At 40.9% G+C, this 21,777-nt stretch overlaps 1 protein-coding gene across 1 annotated transcript in view; it reads left to right on the top strand.

The window, feature by feature from the left end:
* Positions 1 to 8,044: 8,044 nt before the first annotated feature.
* LOC114558592 (voltage-dependent L-type calcium channel subunit alpha-1D-like) overlaps positions 8,045 to 21,777 on the top strand; it is a 33,914-nt gene continuing 20,181 nt past the window's right edge. Inside the window, exons 1-3 of the mRNA XM_028582654.1 lie at positions 8,045 to 8,125; positions 12,104 to 12,204; positions 14,979 to 15,084. Coding sequence (XP_028438455.1) covers positions 8,045 to 8,125; positions 12,104 to 12,204; positions 14,979 to 15,084 — 288 coding nt within the window. The remainder of the gene's footprint in view (positions 8,126 to 12,103; positions 12,205 to 14,978; positions 15,085 to 21,777) is intronic.

The raw sequence follows: 21,777 nt of genomic DNA, 5'->3' as shown, positions 1-21,777 counted from the left end.
GCGATTTGAGCAGTGAAGAGGAAGAAACACTGCCCCAACATTCACTAAATGAACTGATGACCTTCCAGCTGGACCAGGCTGCAGGGCAGCGTGACACACACACACACACACACACACACACGCACACACACACACACACACACACACACACACACACACACACACACACACACACACACGGCAGTGAAAAGTAGAAAGTTAACAAGGCGGATGCAGGGTTGTGTGCGAGTGATGAGATGCCCTGCTTTACAAACACACACACACACACATACACACACGCATAAACACACACACACACATAAACACACACACACACACACACACACACACACACACACACACACACACACACACACACACACAGTCTCAACTCATTGTCATGAGGATGTGAGTTCACTCGGGATAATTCGGGGATAATTAGTCGGTTCTTGTCATCCTGCGGGTGAAGCAGCTCCTCCACAGGAACAAACAACGTGACCCTGAGTCATGTGATCTGCACCTCCGCTGCTCATTGGACGGATGACAAACCTGCTGGGAAGCTGCCAGCTCCGAGTTTTCGGGGGAGGAAAGACTTTAAAGGACCTTTTTTTACAATGACCTGGCCTATCTCTGCATGTTCATTATCAGTGTATATCCAGCACAGTCACAGTTCAGGAAGCTTTATTTTGGGAGAGAACAAAAAGGAACTAAGGACCAAGATAACCAACGAAATGCTCAGTCTGTGGTCAACGTATTCTAATGCACTGAATGCTTATGGTGCGTTCTTTTTGTCCACCGAAGTCGATCTACGAGTTGTTTTCCGGAGTTACGAACCGGAAGTTGCAAAAGAGCCCCGAGGTCGTATATATACGACTCGTCAAGTCGTCTGAACTCAGAGGACCCAGAGTTCACTTTCAAAGATGGCTACGTCGTGCATCACACGTAGTAAACATTGTGGTTTTCTACAATTTTAAGCACTTTTGTCTTTGTTGTAATCAAATGAAGAAGTGGTACACATAGTGCTGTATACTACTACCTATAGACATGTCTCTACAGTCTTATTAGGAGTTAAACATAGTGCTGTATACTACTACCTATAGACATGTCTCTACAGTCTTATTAGGAGTTAAACATAGCGCTGTATACTGCTACCTATAGACATGTCTCTACAGTCTTATTAACATAGTGCTGTATACTACTACCTATAGACATGTCTCTACAGTCTTATTAGGAGTTAAACATAGTGCTGTATACTGCTACCTATAGACATGTCTCTACAGTCTTATTAGACAAACATAGTGCTGTATACTGCTACCTATAGACATGTCTCTACAGTCTTATTAGGAGTTAAACATAGTGCTGTATACTGCTACCTATAGACATGTCTCTACGGTCTTGCAATGCACCTGAACACACCTCCTTGTAAGACCAGCACGCCCATGGGCCACAGATGGACGGGAAACTGACAACTGGGTCGGTCTTGAACTACCAAAGACTCTTGTGTCTGGCTTTGCGCCGCACTGCGCCGGGTGCAGGATAAGGTCCTTTGTTTCTCCGTATCCAGCACCGGAGTCGGTACTCCCTCCGAAGCTAATCACTTCACTGTCTCACTCGCTCTACCACACACTCCCCTCACACACAAACATACATAGCGGCTACGCTATTCTCTAAAAGAGATACACTACAACGACGCAGACACACCAGCACAAATATAAGCTCTGCGTAAGAAGGACTTCAGTAGGAGTCCCAGGACGCAAACACACATTTCCTGGGTGAAAGCTTTAAGTTTTCCAATGGAAAAGCTAACTCCCTTCCCTTTTTTATTTCATTTTTATTCATTGGTTTATCTGAAGGTCCAATTTGTGGGAATTTCTCCCATCTAGCGTTGAGATTATATATCAACTCTCTCGGTTCATATTACGTATTACAGCTACGGTAGCCTTCACGCTTCAAAAAGCCGGTCTCTCGCTCTTTTCAATCTCCTTTTTCTTTTTCTGGGCAAAGAAGAAGAAGAAGAAGACTCCTGTTCCTGAAATTCTGGATTTTGAATACGTGTGGTCCTCCATGTTTCCTTCTTCAATCTTGCTGGTGTTGTGAGTTTATCATGTGACGGAGACAACATGAAAGGTGGAGCAGTGTGTCCTGTATGTCCCTTATACACACACACACACACACACACACACACACACACAAAAAGGTGGAGCAGTATGTCCTGTATGTCCCTTATACACACACACACACACACACACACACACACACACACACACACACACACACACACACACACACACACACACAAGGTGGAGCAGTATACACTGTATGTCCCTTATACACACACACACACACACACACACACAAAAGGTGGAGCAGTATGTCCTGTATGTCCCTTACACACACACACACACACACACACACACACACACACACACACACACAACAAAAGGTGGAGCAGTATGTCCTGTATGTCCCTTACACACACACACACACACACACACACACACACACACACACACAAGGTGGAGCAGTATGTCCTGTATGTCCCTTACACACACACACACACACACACACACACACACACACACACACACACACACACACACACAAAGGTGGAGCAGTATTTCCTGTATGTCCCTTTTACACACACACACACACACACACACACACAAAGGCGGAGCAGTATTTCCTGTATGTCCCTTATACACACACACACACACACACACACACACACACACACACACACACACACACACACAAAGGTGGAGCAGTATGTCCTGTATGTCCCTTATACACACACACACACACACACACACACACACACACACACACACACACACACACACACAAAGGTGGAGCAGTATGTCCTGAATGTCCCTTATACACACACACACACACACACACACACACACACACACACACACACACACACACACACACACACACACACACACACGTTTCATTCATGAAAAAGGACAAGTTAGTGAACGGCCAACAAAGATTTTGTTAATGAACAACTAAAAATGCTACGCACTGGACCTTTAAAAGGGTTAGGAGAGAGGGACAAACAAATAAAAATACAAAATATAAAAAAAAGTACAATACAAAGAAGGGCAGTAGCTAAGATGAGGTAAACCAGCTGTTGATGATTGCAGTTTTGATTGATTTCAATCCATCTCTTGAGCGTGGTTTCAAATGATAGACAGCTTGTGTTTTCTCTACATAAAACATTATAAAATATATGTATTTTATAACACACTGGTATTGGATCTGTACCCGGTATGGTACGACACGCAAGTTCAGGTGCCGGCATCGGTAAGGAATAAATGGTATCGGACCATCTCTAACTTACACCCCCAGGAATGCAAGAGTTTGTTTTCAGGCAGTTGTTTTCCTGCCTCGGGACTACAGGTGAAAATTAGCATTTATGCTATAACCTGGCTCATTTACAGTCTGTACAGAAATGTTAGATTGTTCATTAATGTGCACTGTCCCGAATAAATAAATAAATAAATAAATAAAAGGAAGGCAGTTCCAATAATTTGCATACAGCAGAACATACGATGCTTCACTTTTCGTAGCTATATTTTCAAATGGTTGAGAACAGCGAGTGGCAAAATTCACCTGAATTTGGCACGTGGTCGGGTGGTAATTTCAGGCCCTCCCGCTGACTTTGAACGCGTCGTCATGTGAGGCCACTGATCTCACCGAGTACCTCTCTACACCTAAATGTAAAAACAGCTGGACACAACCGCAAGGCATTGTGGGGAAACGGGAAATCTAGGAAATCGCTAAATGAGAGAGAGAAAAAGAGCTCATCATCATCATAATCTCGCTGTGTTCGCTGTCCATCACTGGGGTTTATATGTGTGTGTTTGCGTGTGTGTGTGTGTGTGTGTGTCCATGGTCCTCAGGTACTAACACATAAATCACGGCCCAGATCACACACACACACACACACACACACACACACACACACACACACACACACACACACACACACACACACACACATCTAGGTCACAGCTGTTCACTACAATTTTTTCTGTTTTCACTTCCTCTGGAAGCGGTGACATCTCTCCTCCTCTCGTTTCTCTCTACCATCATTCTCATCCCTCCTCTTTTGACCTTAATGGGAGTCTTGAAGTCGAGGAAATAAGTGAAGCAGAAAAAGCACAAATCAGCAATCTTACTAAGAGACTTCCTCTGAAGTATTCCTATCCTTTTACTGCAGTTAAAATACTAACGTTACAGTTTTTCCCTGATTGCTTTGACCTGCTTAAAGAAACAGGGATCCACTCGGCTTTCATCATCCCTGTCTCAGCAGAGCAGAAGACACCTCTTGCAAATGTGTTAACCCTTTCTCGTTGGATTGACACACCTCCCCCCACCACCCTTTTGCAGAACAGTTAACACAGATGTCACTCAAGCAGTCCAAACTCCGTTGTTGTGAAGCTCCGCGCAAATTCTTTCAGGAGGACTTTTAATCACTGCAATCACCACTATCTCTCCCAAAGTCTTTTCAATTGTTAAGAGGTGTTCACTCTTCAGTAAACCAATCAGAATTGGCTACAAATTCATGATCCAATCACAGCATGACATCCTGCTTTAAATGTCTTCTCTCCTTGCTGTCAGCTGGCTTCTCAGACATTCCCTTATTGTTCCGTAACAATTCGTGATCATTTCACCGAATTCTGTGTGACCAGGCTGAACAGAAAGCATCTGTTACTAACTATTAGAAACTACCTACATCAGTATGACATCACTGAAGCACCTGTTTGACACTCACTTCATAAAAATCTTCAATTAGCAATCAGTCTGCAGGGTCAGGCCATGTAGCCCCAATGGACTAGTATCAATACTGGCTATTTCTTATACTCTACAGTAAAAGTTCTAAATATAATTCTTAATATATACTCTAATAGATTTTAGTTTGGTTTACATGTCTTTTGTGTATAATTTACAGTATTTTAAGTTTTCAGCCATAGTTTGAAAATAGGAATCAATGCAATCAATAAAATTTGAATCAAAGCATTTCTGATTCTGGATCCAGTTCTTTACAAGAAGGAACATTTGACAACAAATGTCTCTGGCCTGAAAGCTAGGTCCAGTAATAGGCTACAATGACAAGCAATGGTGCACTGATTCTTCATTCAAAATGCTCCTGAAGTAGAAGTGTATACAGGGACGGACTGGAGCTAAAAAACAGCCCTGGACTTTCTCTCAAATAGGCCCATCATCCGGCCATTTGTATCTAGCCGTGCACGACAGACACTAGCCAGGATGTTCTGATACTATACCACAATACTGTAGCCTATCAGACAAGGTATTCATAGCAAGTAACATCTCAAATGATGATGAGGTTGTGTTTATTAATGAACTAAAAATGTACAATGCCATTACATCTGCATTGAAATTAAAATACAAATAATGAAACGTCACTGGCTACAAAAACCCCAAATTACACAAACTTGTAAACAGTACAGAGTATTACTGACAACCCTTTCAGAGATAAGTAGGCTACTTGCTGTACCTGAACATGGGGGTTAGATATTCTGTAGGCCTATACCAAAACTACACTGAGAGTGTTTGTTATTATATACTATAACTATTCAAATATAAATGCATATAACATGTGTTACTTTGTGTTAAAGAATTAGCATTGAATAACCTATTTGATATTTTCTCAATGTCATATTACACTTTTGATTCATATTAAGGCTGTGAAATGATGAAAATGACTAGACCCTATCAATGTTACCCTATCAAACCTTTTATTAACCAAACCATACCACTCTTTGGAGCCTAACATGGAGCATCTGAATGAACCTACAATCTGCTTCTAGATCAACAACAAACGATTTTACACTCAAAGTAGTTTACATCAACCCGTTCACACTCCGAACTCGAAAAATACGGACGTTTGGAAAGTGTCTGACAACGTCTGAAGCAACGAAAAAGGGTTTTTCAAGCCCACCCCAGACCTTTTCCTTACAGTTTTTTTCAATTGCTAGACGACAGTGGGCACAACTGGAGTCACGTGTGCAAAACTCTAACTCCAGTCTGCACAGCAGCAGTTCACGTGGACCAAACTCTAGTTGGTTTCTCATCGCTTGAACACAGTTTTCAGAACTCTACACACTTATCCCATGACTTTAATCACAACCTGCACAACACTGTAGATTTACAGCACTTTGTTCAGATGCTAACACACTGCTGTCAGAACTGTTAACCACACATTCAACACAGAATAGATTTCAGTCTGGTGCCTATCAAACACTGCTGATTGCAATTTCAGCTGAAAGCCTAAGTGTCTTGTTTTAGACTAGTTAGTGAACATATATGGTATTTATACAGAGAAAGCTCAGAGAGACTTTTTTTGTATACAAACATGAAATAAGAATGAAACAATTATACACTGTACTGTTTGAGAGAAACAGGTAAAAGAGCAAAGATACCAATATGTCCAGGTAAGATGTCTGAGGTTATGTACACAGCCAGAAAAAAAGTGAAAACCACTATATGGTATGAGTTTTGCGCATGTGGCTTCAGTGGTGCCCACTGTCGTTTAGCAATCGATAAAAACTGTAACATAACTGTGTCAAAAGGGACGTCAATAGTCCCGACAAAGCGTGATGATTTTAAAATCAACGAGACCATAATTAAAAAAAAAATAACATCTGTGTTGCAGAACACTTAAAACTAGCGATTGAGACCATAAACTCATTATGAAAATGTTTACTGAGGTAAAAAAATCAAGTGAGAAGTGGGTCACTTTCTCATAGACTTCTACAGAAACAGACCTCCTTTTGCAACCGCACATGTCACCCCTTGCTGGAAGTCAGAGAGAATGCATTTTCAGAACATCGCCAAACCGGATGCATTTTCCATTAATGTTATACAGTTTGTGGTTGGCGTTCTAACCTCCGGCTGATTTGTGAGGACTATGGTTAACTGCTCCTCAGATCTCTGCAGGGTAAATCCAGACAGCTAGCTAGACTATCTGTCCAATCTGAGTTTTCTGTTGCAAGACTAAAACTACTTTTGAACGTGTACATGTTCCACCAAAACAAGTTCCTTCTGGAGGCTATTTAGCAGAGGCACCGTGGCTCCGTCCAGAGCTTAGCCCCGCCCCCAAGACGATTGTGATTGGTTTGAAGAAATACCAATAAACCAGAGTGCGTTTTTCTCCCATCCCACAATACTGTGTGGACTAGAAAGACCTTCCTCTGCAGCGCTGTGGAGGAAGGTCTGGGGATGCGAGACTATATTTGAAGTGACAACTACAGCTACCGCATTGCTCAGAAAATATGAAATACAATTTAGATCTGTGGGTCAGGGGTTTCAAACTCAATTTCACTAAGGGCCACACTGGAAAATGAGAATGACATCAAGGGCCAGACATGTATAGTTTATTTTCATGGTTTTATTTAATTGAAAAACACAAATATCTTTGACCGTATTATTGCATGTCCTATGTAGCTTTCTCGCTTACAGTTTTGTCGACATAAAGCCCTAAAAAGTCAGCAAAAACGTTCCTTAGCCATTATAGAGTTCAAGCAAATCAAGCAAAACAATGATTACATTTTTACAAGAAGGCCACCACACAGCCGACTCACAACGACTTGTTTCACAGGCCTGAATATGGAAACTCTCTGCTTCTGGGGGAATTTATGAGTCTCAAAGTCGGCAAATCAGCCAAATTCTGCTGTCAGTGTTGCATAATATAAGTTTGAAAAACAGTTTTTGGTTTGGTGCAGAACTAGGCGGGCCAAAATCTATTGTGAATGTAAAAAGAGATGCAGGCCAGATAAAAATTAGCTATGGGCCGTAGTTGTGCTGTAGGTTGAAAGTAATCACATCTTCTCTCTCTCTCTCTTTTCGTCTGTCTCAAGGTGCTGGTCGCAATGGCTACACCAACGCAGTGGATGGGGAGGAGGGAGGAGGTGAGGGTGAGGAAGAGGAGGAGGGAGGAGAGGGGGATGGAGGAGGAGAAGGAGGAGAAGGGGGAGGAGAGGAGAGGGACCCCGAGTGGGATGAGGAGCTGGACGGAGAGGAAGGGGAAGTGAGGATGACGAGAACCGACACGCTTTACTCGACCACGAGTTCGACCGGGACACAGAGGAGAAGAGGACAACACGCTAAGAAACAGGTGAGACAACACGCTGAGAAACAGGTGAGACAACACGCTGAGAAACAGGTGAGACAACACGCTAAGAAACAGGTGAGACAACACGCTGAGAAACAGGTGAGACAACACGCTGAGAAACAGGTGAGACAACACGCTAAGAAAAAGGTGAGACAACATGCTAAGAAACAGGTGAGACAACACGCTAAGAAACAGGTGAGACAACACGCTGAGAAACAGGTGAGACAACACGCTGAGAAACAGGTGAGACAACACGCTAAGAAACAGGTGAGACAACACGCTAAGAAACAGGTGAGACAACACGCTGAGAAACAGGTGAGACAACACGCTGAGAACAGGTGAGACAACATGAAACAGGTGAGACAACACGAAACAGGTGAGAAACAGGTGAGACAACACGCTAAGAAACAGGTGAGACAACACGCTAAGAAACAGGTGAGACAACACGCTGAGAAACAGGTGAGACAACACGCTGAGAAACAGGTGAGACAACACGCTGAGAAACAGGTGAGACAACACGCTAAGAAACAGGTGAGACAACATGCTAAGAAACAGGTGAGACAACACGCTAAGAAACAGGTGAGACAACACGCTGAGAAACAGGTGAGACAACATGCTAAGAAATAGAGGAGATGACGTGCTAGAAACAGGTGAGACAACATGCTAAGAAACAGGTGAGACAACACGCTAGATAAGACAACACGCTAAGAAATAGAAGAGACAACATGCTAAGAAATAGAAGAGACAACGTGCTAGAAACAGGTGAGACAACATGCTAAGAAACAGGTGAGAAAACGTGCTAGAAACAGGTGAGACAACATGCTAAGAAACAGGTGAGACAACATGCTAAGTAACGGATGAGACAACACGCTAAGAAACAGGTGAGACAACATGCTAGATAAGACAACACGCTAAGAAATAGAAGAGACAACATGCTAAGAAATAGAAGAGACAACTTGCTAGAAACAGGTGAGACAACACGCTAGATAAGACAACACGCTAAGAAATAGAAGAGACAACATGCTAAGAAATAGAAGAGACAACGTGCTAGAAACAGGTGAGACAACATGCTAAGAAACAGGTGAGACAACATGCTAGATAAGACAACACACTAAGAAATAGAAAAGACAACATGCTAAGAAATAGAAGAGACAACGTGCTAGAAACAGGTGAGACAACATGCTAAGAAACAGGTGAGACAACATGCTAGATAAGACAACACGCTAAGGAATAGAAGAGACAACATGCTAAGAAATAGAAGAGAAAACGTGCTAGAAACAAATAGGACAACATGATAAGAAACAGGTGAGACAACATGCTAAGAAATAGAAGAGACAACGTGCTAGAAACAGGTGAGACAACATGCTAGATAAGACAACACGCTAAGAAATAGAAGAGACAACTTGCTAGAAACAGGTGAGACAACATGCTAGATAAGACAACACGCTAAGAAATAGAAGAGACAACATGCTAAGAAATAGAAGAGACAACATGCTAGAAACAGGTGAGACAACATGCTAGATAAGACAACATGCTAAGAAATAGAAGAGACAATGTGCTAGAAACAGGTGAGACAACGTGCTAGAAACAAGTGACACAACATGCTAAGAAACATGTGAGACAACATGCTAGATAAGACAACATGCTAAGAAATAGAAGAGGCAACGTGCTAGAAACAGGTGAGACAACGTGCTAAGTAACGGGTAAGACAACATGCTAGATAAGACAACACGCTAAGAAACAGGTAAGACAACATGCTAGATGAGACAACACGCTAAAAAATAGAAGAGACAACGTGCTAGAAACAGATGAGAAAACACGCTAGGGCTGCTCGATTATGGAAAAATATATAATCACGATTATTTTGGTTAATATTGAAATCACGTGAATTTAACACGATTACTCGTTAACTTCTAGAAAGATGTTGCAATTAGTGAACTTAAAAAAACTTAAAAAGTTAACAGTGAAATAACACACACAACTGTGAAATTTACCGTAATACTTTTCCTATTTAAACTTTACTTTTTCGTTCAGAACACAAGAGAGAAAATAAGATTTTACTTACAAAATGTAATGAGATAAATAAGAGTTTTTCTCAATTATTCTGTTTTTGTGATCATTGGGAGCCAAAATCATAATCACGATTAAATGTTGATTAATTGCACAGCCCTAAAACACGCTAAGGGCCGTTACAGAGTCAACGCGAACAAGCAACGCTAGCGACGCGCTCCCTTTCGTAGTTTAAACAGCGGACGCAAGTAAGTAAGTAAAGTTTATTTATAGAGCGCATTTCACAGATACAAGTCACAAAGCGCTTTACAAGGTACAACCACATCACCCTGACCATACATACAGTACAGGCCAAAAGTTTGGACACACCTCTTTCAATGTGTTTCCTTTTTATTTTCATGACTATTTACATTGTAGATTCTCACTGAAGGCATCAAAACTATGAATGAACACATATGGAATTATGTACTTAACAAAAAAGTGTGAAATAACTGAAAACATGTCTTATATTTTAGATTCTTCAAAGTAGCCACCCTTTGCTTTTTTTGATAACTCTGCAAACCCTTGGTGTTCTCTCAATGAGCTTCATGAGGTAGTCACCTGAAATGGTTTTACCTTCACAGGTGTGCTTTGTCAGGGTTCATTAGTGGAATTATTTCCCTTATTAATAAAAAAGCAAAGGGTGGCTACTTTGAAGAATCTAAAATATAAGACATGTTTTCAGTTTTTTCACACTTTTTTGTTAAGTACATAATTCCATATGTGTTCATTCATAGTTTTGATGCCTTCAGTGAGAATCTACAATGTAAATAGTCACGAAAATAAAAAGGAAACGCATTGAATGAGAAGGTGTGTCCAAACTTTTGGACTGTACTGTATACAAACATACAATGTGACAATGGGGTAGACAGGCCAGGAAGACAGGGTATTATGAAAATACAGCATGACATGAGGATAGGGGAGGAGAAAAAGCCAACTCCCAGACTATGCCCCTGAAAGGGGTACAGTGTGGGAACAGGAAAAAAAACTCCTCAGCAACATAAGCACATAACCAATACAAGATACAAGCACACAGGACACGTAATGGGGGAGGGGAGGGTTGGGGTGGAGGTAGTCCAGCACAGTGACGCAAGCGTCACAGGCGATGCGTGAAATGCAATACACCGCCCACGCAACAGGGGGCAGCAGAGTGCTCCGCGGGGTTTGGTCGGCAGAGGCAGTGCCAGACGTGAGCCAGACGCTCCCGGAGAGCAGCACTAGTCAGGGAGCAGCTGGCTGGCTTCTGTTTATCAGATGCTGGCGTGTTTCCCCACCAGCAGTGCGCTACGATTGGGTAGCACTGACCAATACATTGATAAAAAGTCGGTCAGGTTTCAAAAATATATAAATACATTTGGGTTTCTCTCTTGCTGTAGGCTACTTCAGCCTCTTGAGGAGGGCACACAGCATAGACTACACACACACACACACACACACACACACACACAACGTTGATACATACCGAATAATGTGACTCAGTAGTCCTGTGTTTGATGAATTTCCTCAGCTAAGTTTATTCAACATTTTTGGGTAATGTACAATATGTGCAGCCCTGTGGACGCGTATGCGTACCGATGCGTTGACTCTGTAACGGCCCTTAGAGAAACTTTAACTGATGATGATGCTGATGCTGATGATGCTGATGATGATGCTGATGATGATGGAGATGGAGATGCTGATGCTGATGCTGATGATGATGCTGATGCTGATGCTGATGATGATGGAGATGCTGATGCTGATGATGATGATGATGGAGATGCTGATGCTGATGCTGATGCTGATGCAAATGCTGATGATGATGGAGATGCTGATGCTGATGCTGATGCTGATGCTGAGGCTGAGGCTGATGCTGATGATGGAGATGCTTATGATGATGATGCTTCTGATGATGATGATGATGATGATGATGATGATGTCCCTCTTCTTCCTCAGGTCCAGGGCAGTAATCAGGTCCAGCGAGCTCCCAGAGCGTTATTCTGTCTAAAACTCAACAATCCAATCAGACGAGCCGCGCTCTCTATCGTCGAGTGGAAGTATCCTTTGCTTTGACCAATCGGCTCTCAGCTGTACGCTCGCTCGTTTTAACTCTTTCATCCACGGAATCTCGTGCACGATTTAGGTAAAAATATTGTCTACATTTAAAAAAAAAATTTAAGGAATGTCAAGGATATTGCAAAGTTGTTTTTGTAAATCCAGGTATCTTCAAAATTAATAAAATAAGTAAATCAGATCAATTTCGTTCACGTTATCCAAAGTCTGACAACTGCCTCTGTTTTACTTTTGCACGGCAGCAGTTATTTACGGACCCCCTAAAGCATTGTTTCTCAAATGGGGGTACGCGTACCCCTAGGGGTACTTTGGAGCACTGCAGGGGGTACGTGAGAGTTTTTTAAAGATACGTTAATTTAAAAATATCAGTCATGCATAATTCCCTGAAAAAATTATACTGTAATAGTAAATTAATTTAGTAATGTATTTTAAACATTTGAAGTAGCATTTAAATGTTTTTCAGTTACAAAGTTGTTTATTCAATCAGACAGGGGTTGTGGAGAATATTTCACAAAGTGTACATTATTGAAAAAAGTTTGAGAACCACTGCCCTAAGGGGACATGTGTCAAACTTGAGGCCCGCGGGCCAAATCCGGCCCGTTGCAGTTTTAAATCCGGCCCGTATATCAATTTGGGGTCACGATACATTTTGGCCCTCCTATAGTTGTGCCCCAAACCAAAAACACAGGAAAGTGTTTTTTAAGCTGTAATTACGTGACATTCAGAGCAGAATATGGGCAGCTCAAAATGCATACAGAGCAGCGGCACTAAATTACGGAACACACTAAGTAATGAATTAAAGCAATGTCCAAATATATTCCAATTTAAAAAGATGTTCAAAGAAATTATATTCCAGAGGTACAGATAAATGCAGAGCAATTAATTAATAATTTGGGCTTACATTGAACAATGTGTAGTATGTGTATAATTATTGTTTATAGGTAAATATAGGAATTTCCATTAATTACAATTTTTTTTTTATCTCTGTTGACTTATTATTATAACATTATTATAATATTATATTATTAGTATAACACATTTAATAGGAAAGAAAGGGTATAAAGGGGTAGGAGTACATACGTTTGACTTCTTCCTACTCATTTTTGAATGTGTAAATAGAGGTCTTTAAAGGTATAGTGGAGGATTTTCCCGAATTTTAGAAAAGAACCGCCTTCTGTACTTTTTGAAAAAATGCACATGTGCAGCACTCTGCCTGCTCCCGAGAGGGAACGCCTATTAAACGTGTGCACGAGAGAGCACTGTTTACAAGTTGCTGTCGGCGTGGCTCATACAAGCCTACTCTCCAAAGGAAGATTTGCACTTTTTCACAAATTGAGATGTTTACCGTGTGTGCGCGGTGCGTGACTTGTGCCAGGGCTAGCATCGCTAATCATAGCTTACATCAACTTTTTCTAGCAGTGATTTTAAATGGATTTCTCCAAATAGCCAAACTTTACCTGTGGAGTAGAAACTTCACGACTGAGGCATCAGAGGGAAGCCCAACCTGTGCTTTTAGCCCAAAGCCAGCGTGTGAAATATTCTCCCAAAAGCTTCAATGCTTCAATGAATGTCTGAAACTGTAGCTCAAGCTCATCACACATACACACCTGAAAGCTCGGGACGTGAACATAGCACCAGAATGATTGACAACCAGGAGGACCAATAGTCTTGATGATCCACCCGGAAAAAGAAAATCCTCCACTATACCTTTAAGTACAAGAAATTATGGAGTTTTATTTTTTCAACTGTTCTTTTTTTACATTACTATTTTCTTTGGATGTTGTATTGTATTTACATGTTAAAATTAAAAGCTATAAATAAATAAATAAAATAAAAATAACACGCTGCTTGGCCTTAGGAAAGTGGCGTGCATGTTTACGCAAAGTCATGATGCCATGTTGGAGAAAGCCAGGAAAAAGTCTGTACAAAAACAAATCAGAATCAGAATCAGAATCAGAAAGGTTAATATTGCCAAGTACGTTTTTTTAACACATACAAGGAATTTGTTCTGGTGTTGTTGGTGCACATCACACACTCTCTAAATGGGATATTAAACAATATAATGATAGGTATAAACAATATAAGTATAAATATATGTACACAGTGTGTGTTTAATTAAATAAAAAATAAAGATAGAAATAAAAAAATAAATTAAAAAAATAAACAAAGAGCATAAATAAAGAAAATAAACTCTATACATGTCTGGCCCTGTGTGGGATTCTCTTTTTCCAGTGTGGCCCTCTGGGAAAATGAGTTTGACCCCCCACCCCTGCCCTAAGAAAATATATATATAAAGTTTAGTTTCATGTGCTCACACGAAACCAGTGGTGTATTCTACGTGATACGCAGTTATACGCAGTATACCCACTATGAAAGCTCCAGGATTTCCATATACCCACTTAAAAATGCCCAAATGACACGCAACAACATACTTTCCATTATATTTTTGATATATTTTGCTAAATAAAGGGATTTCCACCGTAAATTGGTGCATAAAAGTGTATCAGAATACAGGAAATTAAGTCTCTCTTTAATATACTATATATACAGTTCAGTATGTCCACTACAATACATTAGACTACACAACTGCACAAAACTTTCATGAACTTTTAGGGGCTCCGCAGTGATTTAGTTGGGGAAAGAAATAAAAAGGAAAGCCTGCTTGTGACACCTTTAGGCTCTGGAGATGAACCAGGTGTGTAGAGTTGATAATGTTGATAGTTTTGTCCCTGTTGAGCTTCCGTAACTTGTCCCCCAGACCATTTGATATCTTCATTCTGTTAGCCATCTTTGCTAACTGTGTGGCTCTGGGAGTCTCTAAACCGTTTCCGGAGGACGACTCCAACTCCACCAACCACGACCTGGTGAGCAAACTCATGCCTGTGATTTAAGTTACACACACACATCCCTCCATGATCAAAAATGGGCTTTTTCTGAAGTTTTTTCCGCTATTTTCTAGATTTTTGTCTCCTTTTTTTTGTTTTTCTTTTTGGACGATTTTGTTTTTGAAGTTTTTTCGTCTACTTTTTAAAATATTTTTTGTGGACAATTTCTTCGACTTTTTTTTATCGCCCTTTCCAAGTTGTTTATTTATTTATTTATTTATTTATTTTTACAATTTTTTATGTTTTGTCGCTTTACTCAATAGCCTACATGCCTCCCCAGATTACCCCCTCCCCCCCAATGTTGAACCCAAAGTTACGCCCTTACGACAAAAACACACACACACACAGACACACACACACACACACACACACACACACACAGACAAAGACAAACACACACAGACACACACACACACACACACACACAGACAAAGACAAACACAGACAGACACACAGACACACACACACACAAACACACATACACAGACAGACACACACACACACACACACACAACACACACACACACACACACACACACACACACACACACACACACACACACACACACACACACACACACACACACACACACACACACACACACACACACACAGCACACACACACACATACACACACACACAGACACACACACACACACACACACACACACACACACACACACACACACACACACACACACACACACACACACACACACACACACACACACACACACACACACACACACACACACACACACACACACACACACACACATACATACACACACACACACACACACACACACACACACACACATACACACACACACACACACACACACACACATACACACACAGACACACACAGACACACACACACACACACACACACACAAACACACAAACACACATACACACAGACACACAAACACACACATGTCGCATTGCAGGTTTCATATACAGGAGTCAAATGTAGGCTACATCGTGTGTATTTTATAGTGGACAATATCGTGAATGAAATTAACCGCGGAGAATTCGAACACCTCTACAAAATGGCGAACACACTATACAGGGAACTGTTTTCGTTATAGGGAACAGTTTCAAACACAGCTCGGGTGTGTGTTTCTCCTGCCTGTGTTCATCTCTGTGATCAGGAAGAGTTTTCCTTCAGCCAGCTGATCTGAGATCCTCCTGTGTTGCTGTATAGGTTAAAGGTCACGGAGAAATACAGTAGATGATTGACAGATCTGAGATCTGATCAACTGGGAGTTTCTGCTCTGATGGGTCAGCTCTCTCTCTCTCTGCCTTTGTCTCTCTCTCTCTTTATGTCTCTCTTTCTCTCTCTCTCTCTTTCTCTCTTTATGTCTCTCTCTCTTTGTCTCTCTCTCTCTCTTTCTCTCTTTATGTCTCTCTTTCTCTCTCTCTCTCTTTCTCTCTTTATGTCTCTCTTTCTCTCTCTCTCTCTTTCTCTCTTTATGTCTCTCTCTCTCTCTCACTCCCTTTGTCTCTCTCTCTTTCTCTCTTTATGTCTCTCTCTCTCTCTCTTTCTCTTTATGTCTCTCTCTCTTTCTCTCTTTATGTCTCTCTCTCTCTCTCTTTCTCTTTATGTCTCTCTCTCTCTCTCTCTCTCTCTCTTTATGTCTCTCTCTCTCTCTCTTTCTCTTTATGTCTCTCTCTCTCTCTCTTTCTCTTTATGTCTCTCTCTCTTTCTCTCTTTATGTCTCTCTACTTTCAGCCACACTCAAACTGTACACACTGTTCATAAAGTCATTTTATATTGAAGTGACAGCACAGCGCACTGCCTCGCTGTGTGTCTGTGTGTGTGTGTGTGTGTGTGTGTGTGTGTGTGTGTGTGTGTGTGTGTGTGTGTGTGTGTGTGTGTGTGTGTGTGTGTGTGTGTGTGTGTGTGTGTGTGTGTGTGTGTGTGTGTGTGTGTGTGTGTGTGTGTGTGTGTGTGTGTGTGTGTGTGTGTGTGTGTGTGTGTGTGTGTGTGTGTGTGTGTGTGTGTGTGTGTGTGTGTGTGTGTGTGTGTGTGTGTGTGTGTGTGTGTGTGTGTGTGTGTGTGTGTGTGTGTGTGTGTGTGTGTGTGTGTGTGTGTGTGTGTGTGTGTGTGTGTGTGTGTGTGTCTCTGTGTGTGTGTGTGTGTGTCTGTGTGTGTGTGTGTGTGTGTGTGTGTGTGTGTGTGTGTGTGTGTGTGTGTGTGTGTGTGTGTGTGTGTGTGTGTGTGTGTGTGTGTGTGTGTGTGTCTGTGTGTGTGTGTGTGTGTGTGTGTGTGTGTGTGTGTGTGTGTGTGTGTGTGTGTGTGTGTGTGTGTGTGTGTGTGTGTGTGTGTGTGTGTGTGTGTGTGTGTGTGTGTGTGTGTGTGTGTGTGTGTGTGTGTGTGTGTGTGTGTGTGTGTCTGTGTGTGTGTCTGTGTGTGTGTGTGTGTGTGTGTGTGTGTGTGTGTGTGTGTGTGTGTGTGTGTGTGTGTGTGTGTGTGTGTGTGTGTGTGTGTATAAGACAAATACTGCAGATCAGTGGTGGGAGAAGTATTTAGATGGTGGTGTTGTGGGGGTTGGAGTGCAGTCACAAAGCGTGACTGCACCCTCTCCAATAGCCGGTCACTACGCTTAAAATCAGGCATTTTCTCTCTGTGTTTTCGTTGTGAGTACACAGAGTGTGTGCTCGTGTACATTTACTGTGTCTCTGTGAGGACCAGTCGAATTGTAGGCTGCAGTGAGGACATTTTGAAACGTTAAGACTGTCCTCATCTCTTTAAGGTTTGGAGTATAAGCTTTTCGCCTTGCCTGCCTTGCCTTTAGTGCGTAACATTTTGATATTAACCACGCGACGCCTGAATTTATTCACAATTATATAAAAAAAATGTATTATGTGTGTTTCTGGCTCCAAGCTGATGCTAAATTAAGTTGAGCTTGTTAATTTGTCTATAGCATATAGAATAGATATACATTTACACTGTAAAAAAAAAAGTTATTTCACTGGAATTCACTGTATAATTTTCCGGAGTTTTTCCGTTTTTTCCACATTAAGTGTTAATGCCATAAAAATACAGAAAAATACTTTTATTTAAAAAAAACCCCATTAAATTACGGTTTTATTAAATTAATTGATATAATGAGATAATATAGTTGTTTAACAGGATAATTCCATTGCTTCATGGTCTTGAAAGTTAAATTACATTGAATTTTATGTAAAAAGACCAAAAAAAAACCTAATTTTACGGTGTGTGAAATTGAGGCATCTTTTTGTTTTTTTACAGTTAAACCTTAAATTTAATGTAAAAAAACGTTAAAAAACAATCGTTAAAAAACGGTAAAAAGTCTGGCAGCAAAAGTTGCCAAACACTTAAAAAACCTTATGTTATTCTACAAAGAATTTCTTTTTAAAATACAGATATTTACTGTACATTTTCTGTATTTTCACAGTCCAACTACTGTAGAATTAAAAAGAATTTTAATCAAAAAACATTTAGAATGTCAAACAAATGTATAAATCTGTACAAACACTGAAAAATATTGCAAAATACCTTAAAATTACATAATTTAAATGAAAACTGCTGTTTTCATACGGTTTGCTTTGGTAAATTCACAAGATTATCCAGTCCATCCACAAGAACTCCCTGTTAAAGTACAGATTTCTGGATGTAAAACACACAAAAATCATGTCAAATTAATGTAAAATTACCCTATTAGACAGCCCATTAATAGTATCTTAAAAGCTTTAGGCATTTATTTTACATGATTATCCAATCAATTTACAGTAAATTCCTGTTTAATACTGGTTTTCTACTGTACAAAAAACAATATATGATAATAACTTGCAGAACCATTATTTTATAGTCATTACTTTATACAAATTATTTATCAGCAATTACAATCAACTCTTAAATATGTCTACAGGCTTTTCCCCGTAAATGTATAAGGATTTACTTTATAAACAATATTGTATAGTGTTAAAAAGAAACTATCTAATTTACTGTACTTTAATCATTAATATATTAGGTTTACTTTCAGTAAACTCTTCAGAGGGTAAATATTGGTATAATGTAGGGTCAATTTTAGCTTATGCAATGCGGTCTCATACATACTGTGTGTTAGTGTTTTAATCGCTGTCAAACATCATCATGTCCAGTATCTCTTAATGCAAGTCTACTAAATTCTAGCCATAGAGTAGGACTTGTATTTAGCTTTGCAGTTATTTGAAGAGGGGTTAACAGAGGAACTGAGACAGGTAGGACCAGCCATACCCGTTTAATGCATTGAATGAGACTGACATGAACCCTCACTGCATGGCCTCAACAACTCCACAGCAAAAACCTACAAGCAATTGTTCTCAATTATAGTTGGACCAATGTAATTATATTATAAACTACACTACTGTAATATTTTGCAAGCATATTTATGGTGATACAAACACTAAAACAACTTGGCAGCACACAAGCTTAAAAAGCTGTACTGTACCAAATCACCACTGGGGCCAATGCGGACAAAGATGCTGTATTTAGATCTGTCTTTGTAAAAATAAACATTCTTTCACCTAAATATTTGTGGAAACAAAGCCATAGCTTCAGTTATGGGAATGCATAAGAGACAAGAGTCAACCTAAACTACAAGCCTTGGATGTACATGATGTCTATTTTAGTCCAAGTCGGTGATATGCTCATCACTATATAATCATGTTTTGGTCTGGCGAATTAGAATCGTGCAGCCACAGTTCACATCACATAGGCCCACAACCCTATAGGCCTACAGGATGACGATACAGTACACAGAGAGCCAGGCAGCCTTCAGCCTGGGTAAGCCTACATCTTCACCATCCTAATATTTTAGAGGGCATCTGATGTTCTTGCCTCATTTCACTTCCGTGGAGGCCATGGGCCTATTTCAGATTCATGGCCCAACATGTTTTTCCATTGACTGCTTACTGATGTCTGTGGGGATGTCTTATACTGTGTCCACTCTGGCTTTTGATGTTTGTTCCTGTCTATGTCATGCAAACAGCTCAGAGCATGAGCTTCCCTCTTATGTCAGGTAGAATGAATATTCGTACAGTACCTTAAATGCCTCACCAAGACCTTGGTGATCTGACCACCCCTGCCTCTGAAATTACACTACAATTTCCAGGTACTGGAATATTTACCCACTACCATTGAATTGCAATGGTTAAACAGGCATTGATGCACATATTGGGCAATGTGTTTTTCATTTGTAACAAATGGGTTGCCTGTGCCACAGCTATGCTACGCTTTTATAAGGGGTGAGAAATCAATATTAATGCACACCAATACCTCAAATATGTACCTGCTTGCCTAACTTGCACACCATCTAATGGCGTTTTTCCATTACATGGTACCTGCTCGACTCGCCTCGACTCGACACGCCTCGACTCGCTGCGCGTCCGTTTTCCATTGCAGATTTTTAGTATCGCCTCAGCGTGGCTGGTCGTCATAGCGACTGCCGTGGCCGTGGCTTAGTAGCTTGCTTTTCCCATCGACGCATTTCCTGGTTCTCCGTCTCCGTAAACAACATGATATCAAAGAGATAGTTACCGTTTACTGCTCCAGATTTCCCACCGTGGTCACGTACATATGACTCGAGAGTCACTACTGCGGAGATATTCGCCGTCACTCTCTCACTTCTCCCTCGCTCCCCACACACACACACATGGCGAGTCGACACACACACATCACACATGCACACACCAGCGCACCAGTATAACCATCAGGCCACTTGTATGCTACGGAGAAAGCTCTGCGTGGAGCCTCCGGCAGCAAAAAAACACCGCTGGCTAAACTATTTAAAAATGCCGTCTCTCGCTAGCAACGCAGTGATCAGTGACGCTTCTTTCCGACCAATCAGCAGCCTGCAGGGTTTCACGTCACCTTCTCGGCTCGCCTCAGCTCGCTTGGAACCTCGACTGAGCAGGTACTAAAAAAATTACCTGTTAGCAGGTACCAGGTACTTCTTTTTCGTAATGGAAAACCAAAAAAAGGCGAGTAGAGGCGAGGCGAGGCGAGTAGGTACCATGTGATGGAAAAGCGGCATAACCTAACTTGTTCCGCTAGTTCCAACCCTCATACAGTTTAATTCAACCCTGCGTTTATACGCCACAACAGAGCCATTCGTGTATGATGTTGCTTGATATGGTCTATACCTGTAATTTAATGTAACAATAAAGGAATCTTGAATTGTGTGCGGCTGCCCATTTAAAGTGTGTCCCCTCTCATGAAAGTCATGCCTACCGACAAACCGTATGGACATCTGCAACATTATGGTTATTTGAGAAATTATCTGTGATTTCATTTTCATTTTCATTCAAAACTGAAGGAGTAGGCTTTTCATAAGGCGGTTATGAATGTCATGAAAATAAGCAATTCAGAAATTTTGGGAAGTTTTTACTGTTTTTCCCAATTCCCCACAGTCAGAAACTAATATGCAGACCTCTTTTTATGTATTTGGTGTACTTCAAATAGAATATGTAGCATACATGTTCTTTTCCTTATGAAGTTAAAATAGTTGTAAAAACATTTTTCTCTTAATATTAAGACCCAAAGTGAGTCACAGTGTTCAACAAAATGCAAGGTCAATGTGCAGTCTACTGCTCCCTCAAATCATTTTGCCTCTCCCCACTTTCTACAGGTCAAAGGGAACAAAGAGTTTTTCATGGGC

The sequence above is a fragment of the Perca flavescens genome, chromosome 7 (genome assembly GCF_004354835.1).
Source record: "Perca flavescens isolate YP-PL-M2 chromosome 7, PFLA_1.0, whole genome shotgun sequence".
Classification (NCBI taxonomy): Eukaryota; Metazoa; Chordata; class Actinopteri; order Perciformes; family Percidae; genus Perca; species Perca flavescens.
This window is presented reverse-complemented; position numbering and strand designations above follow the sequence as displayed.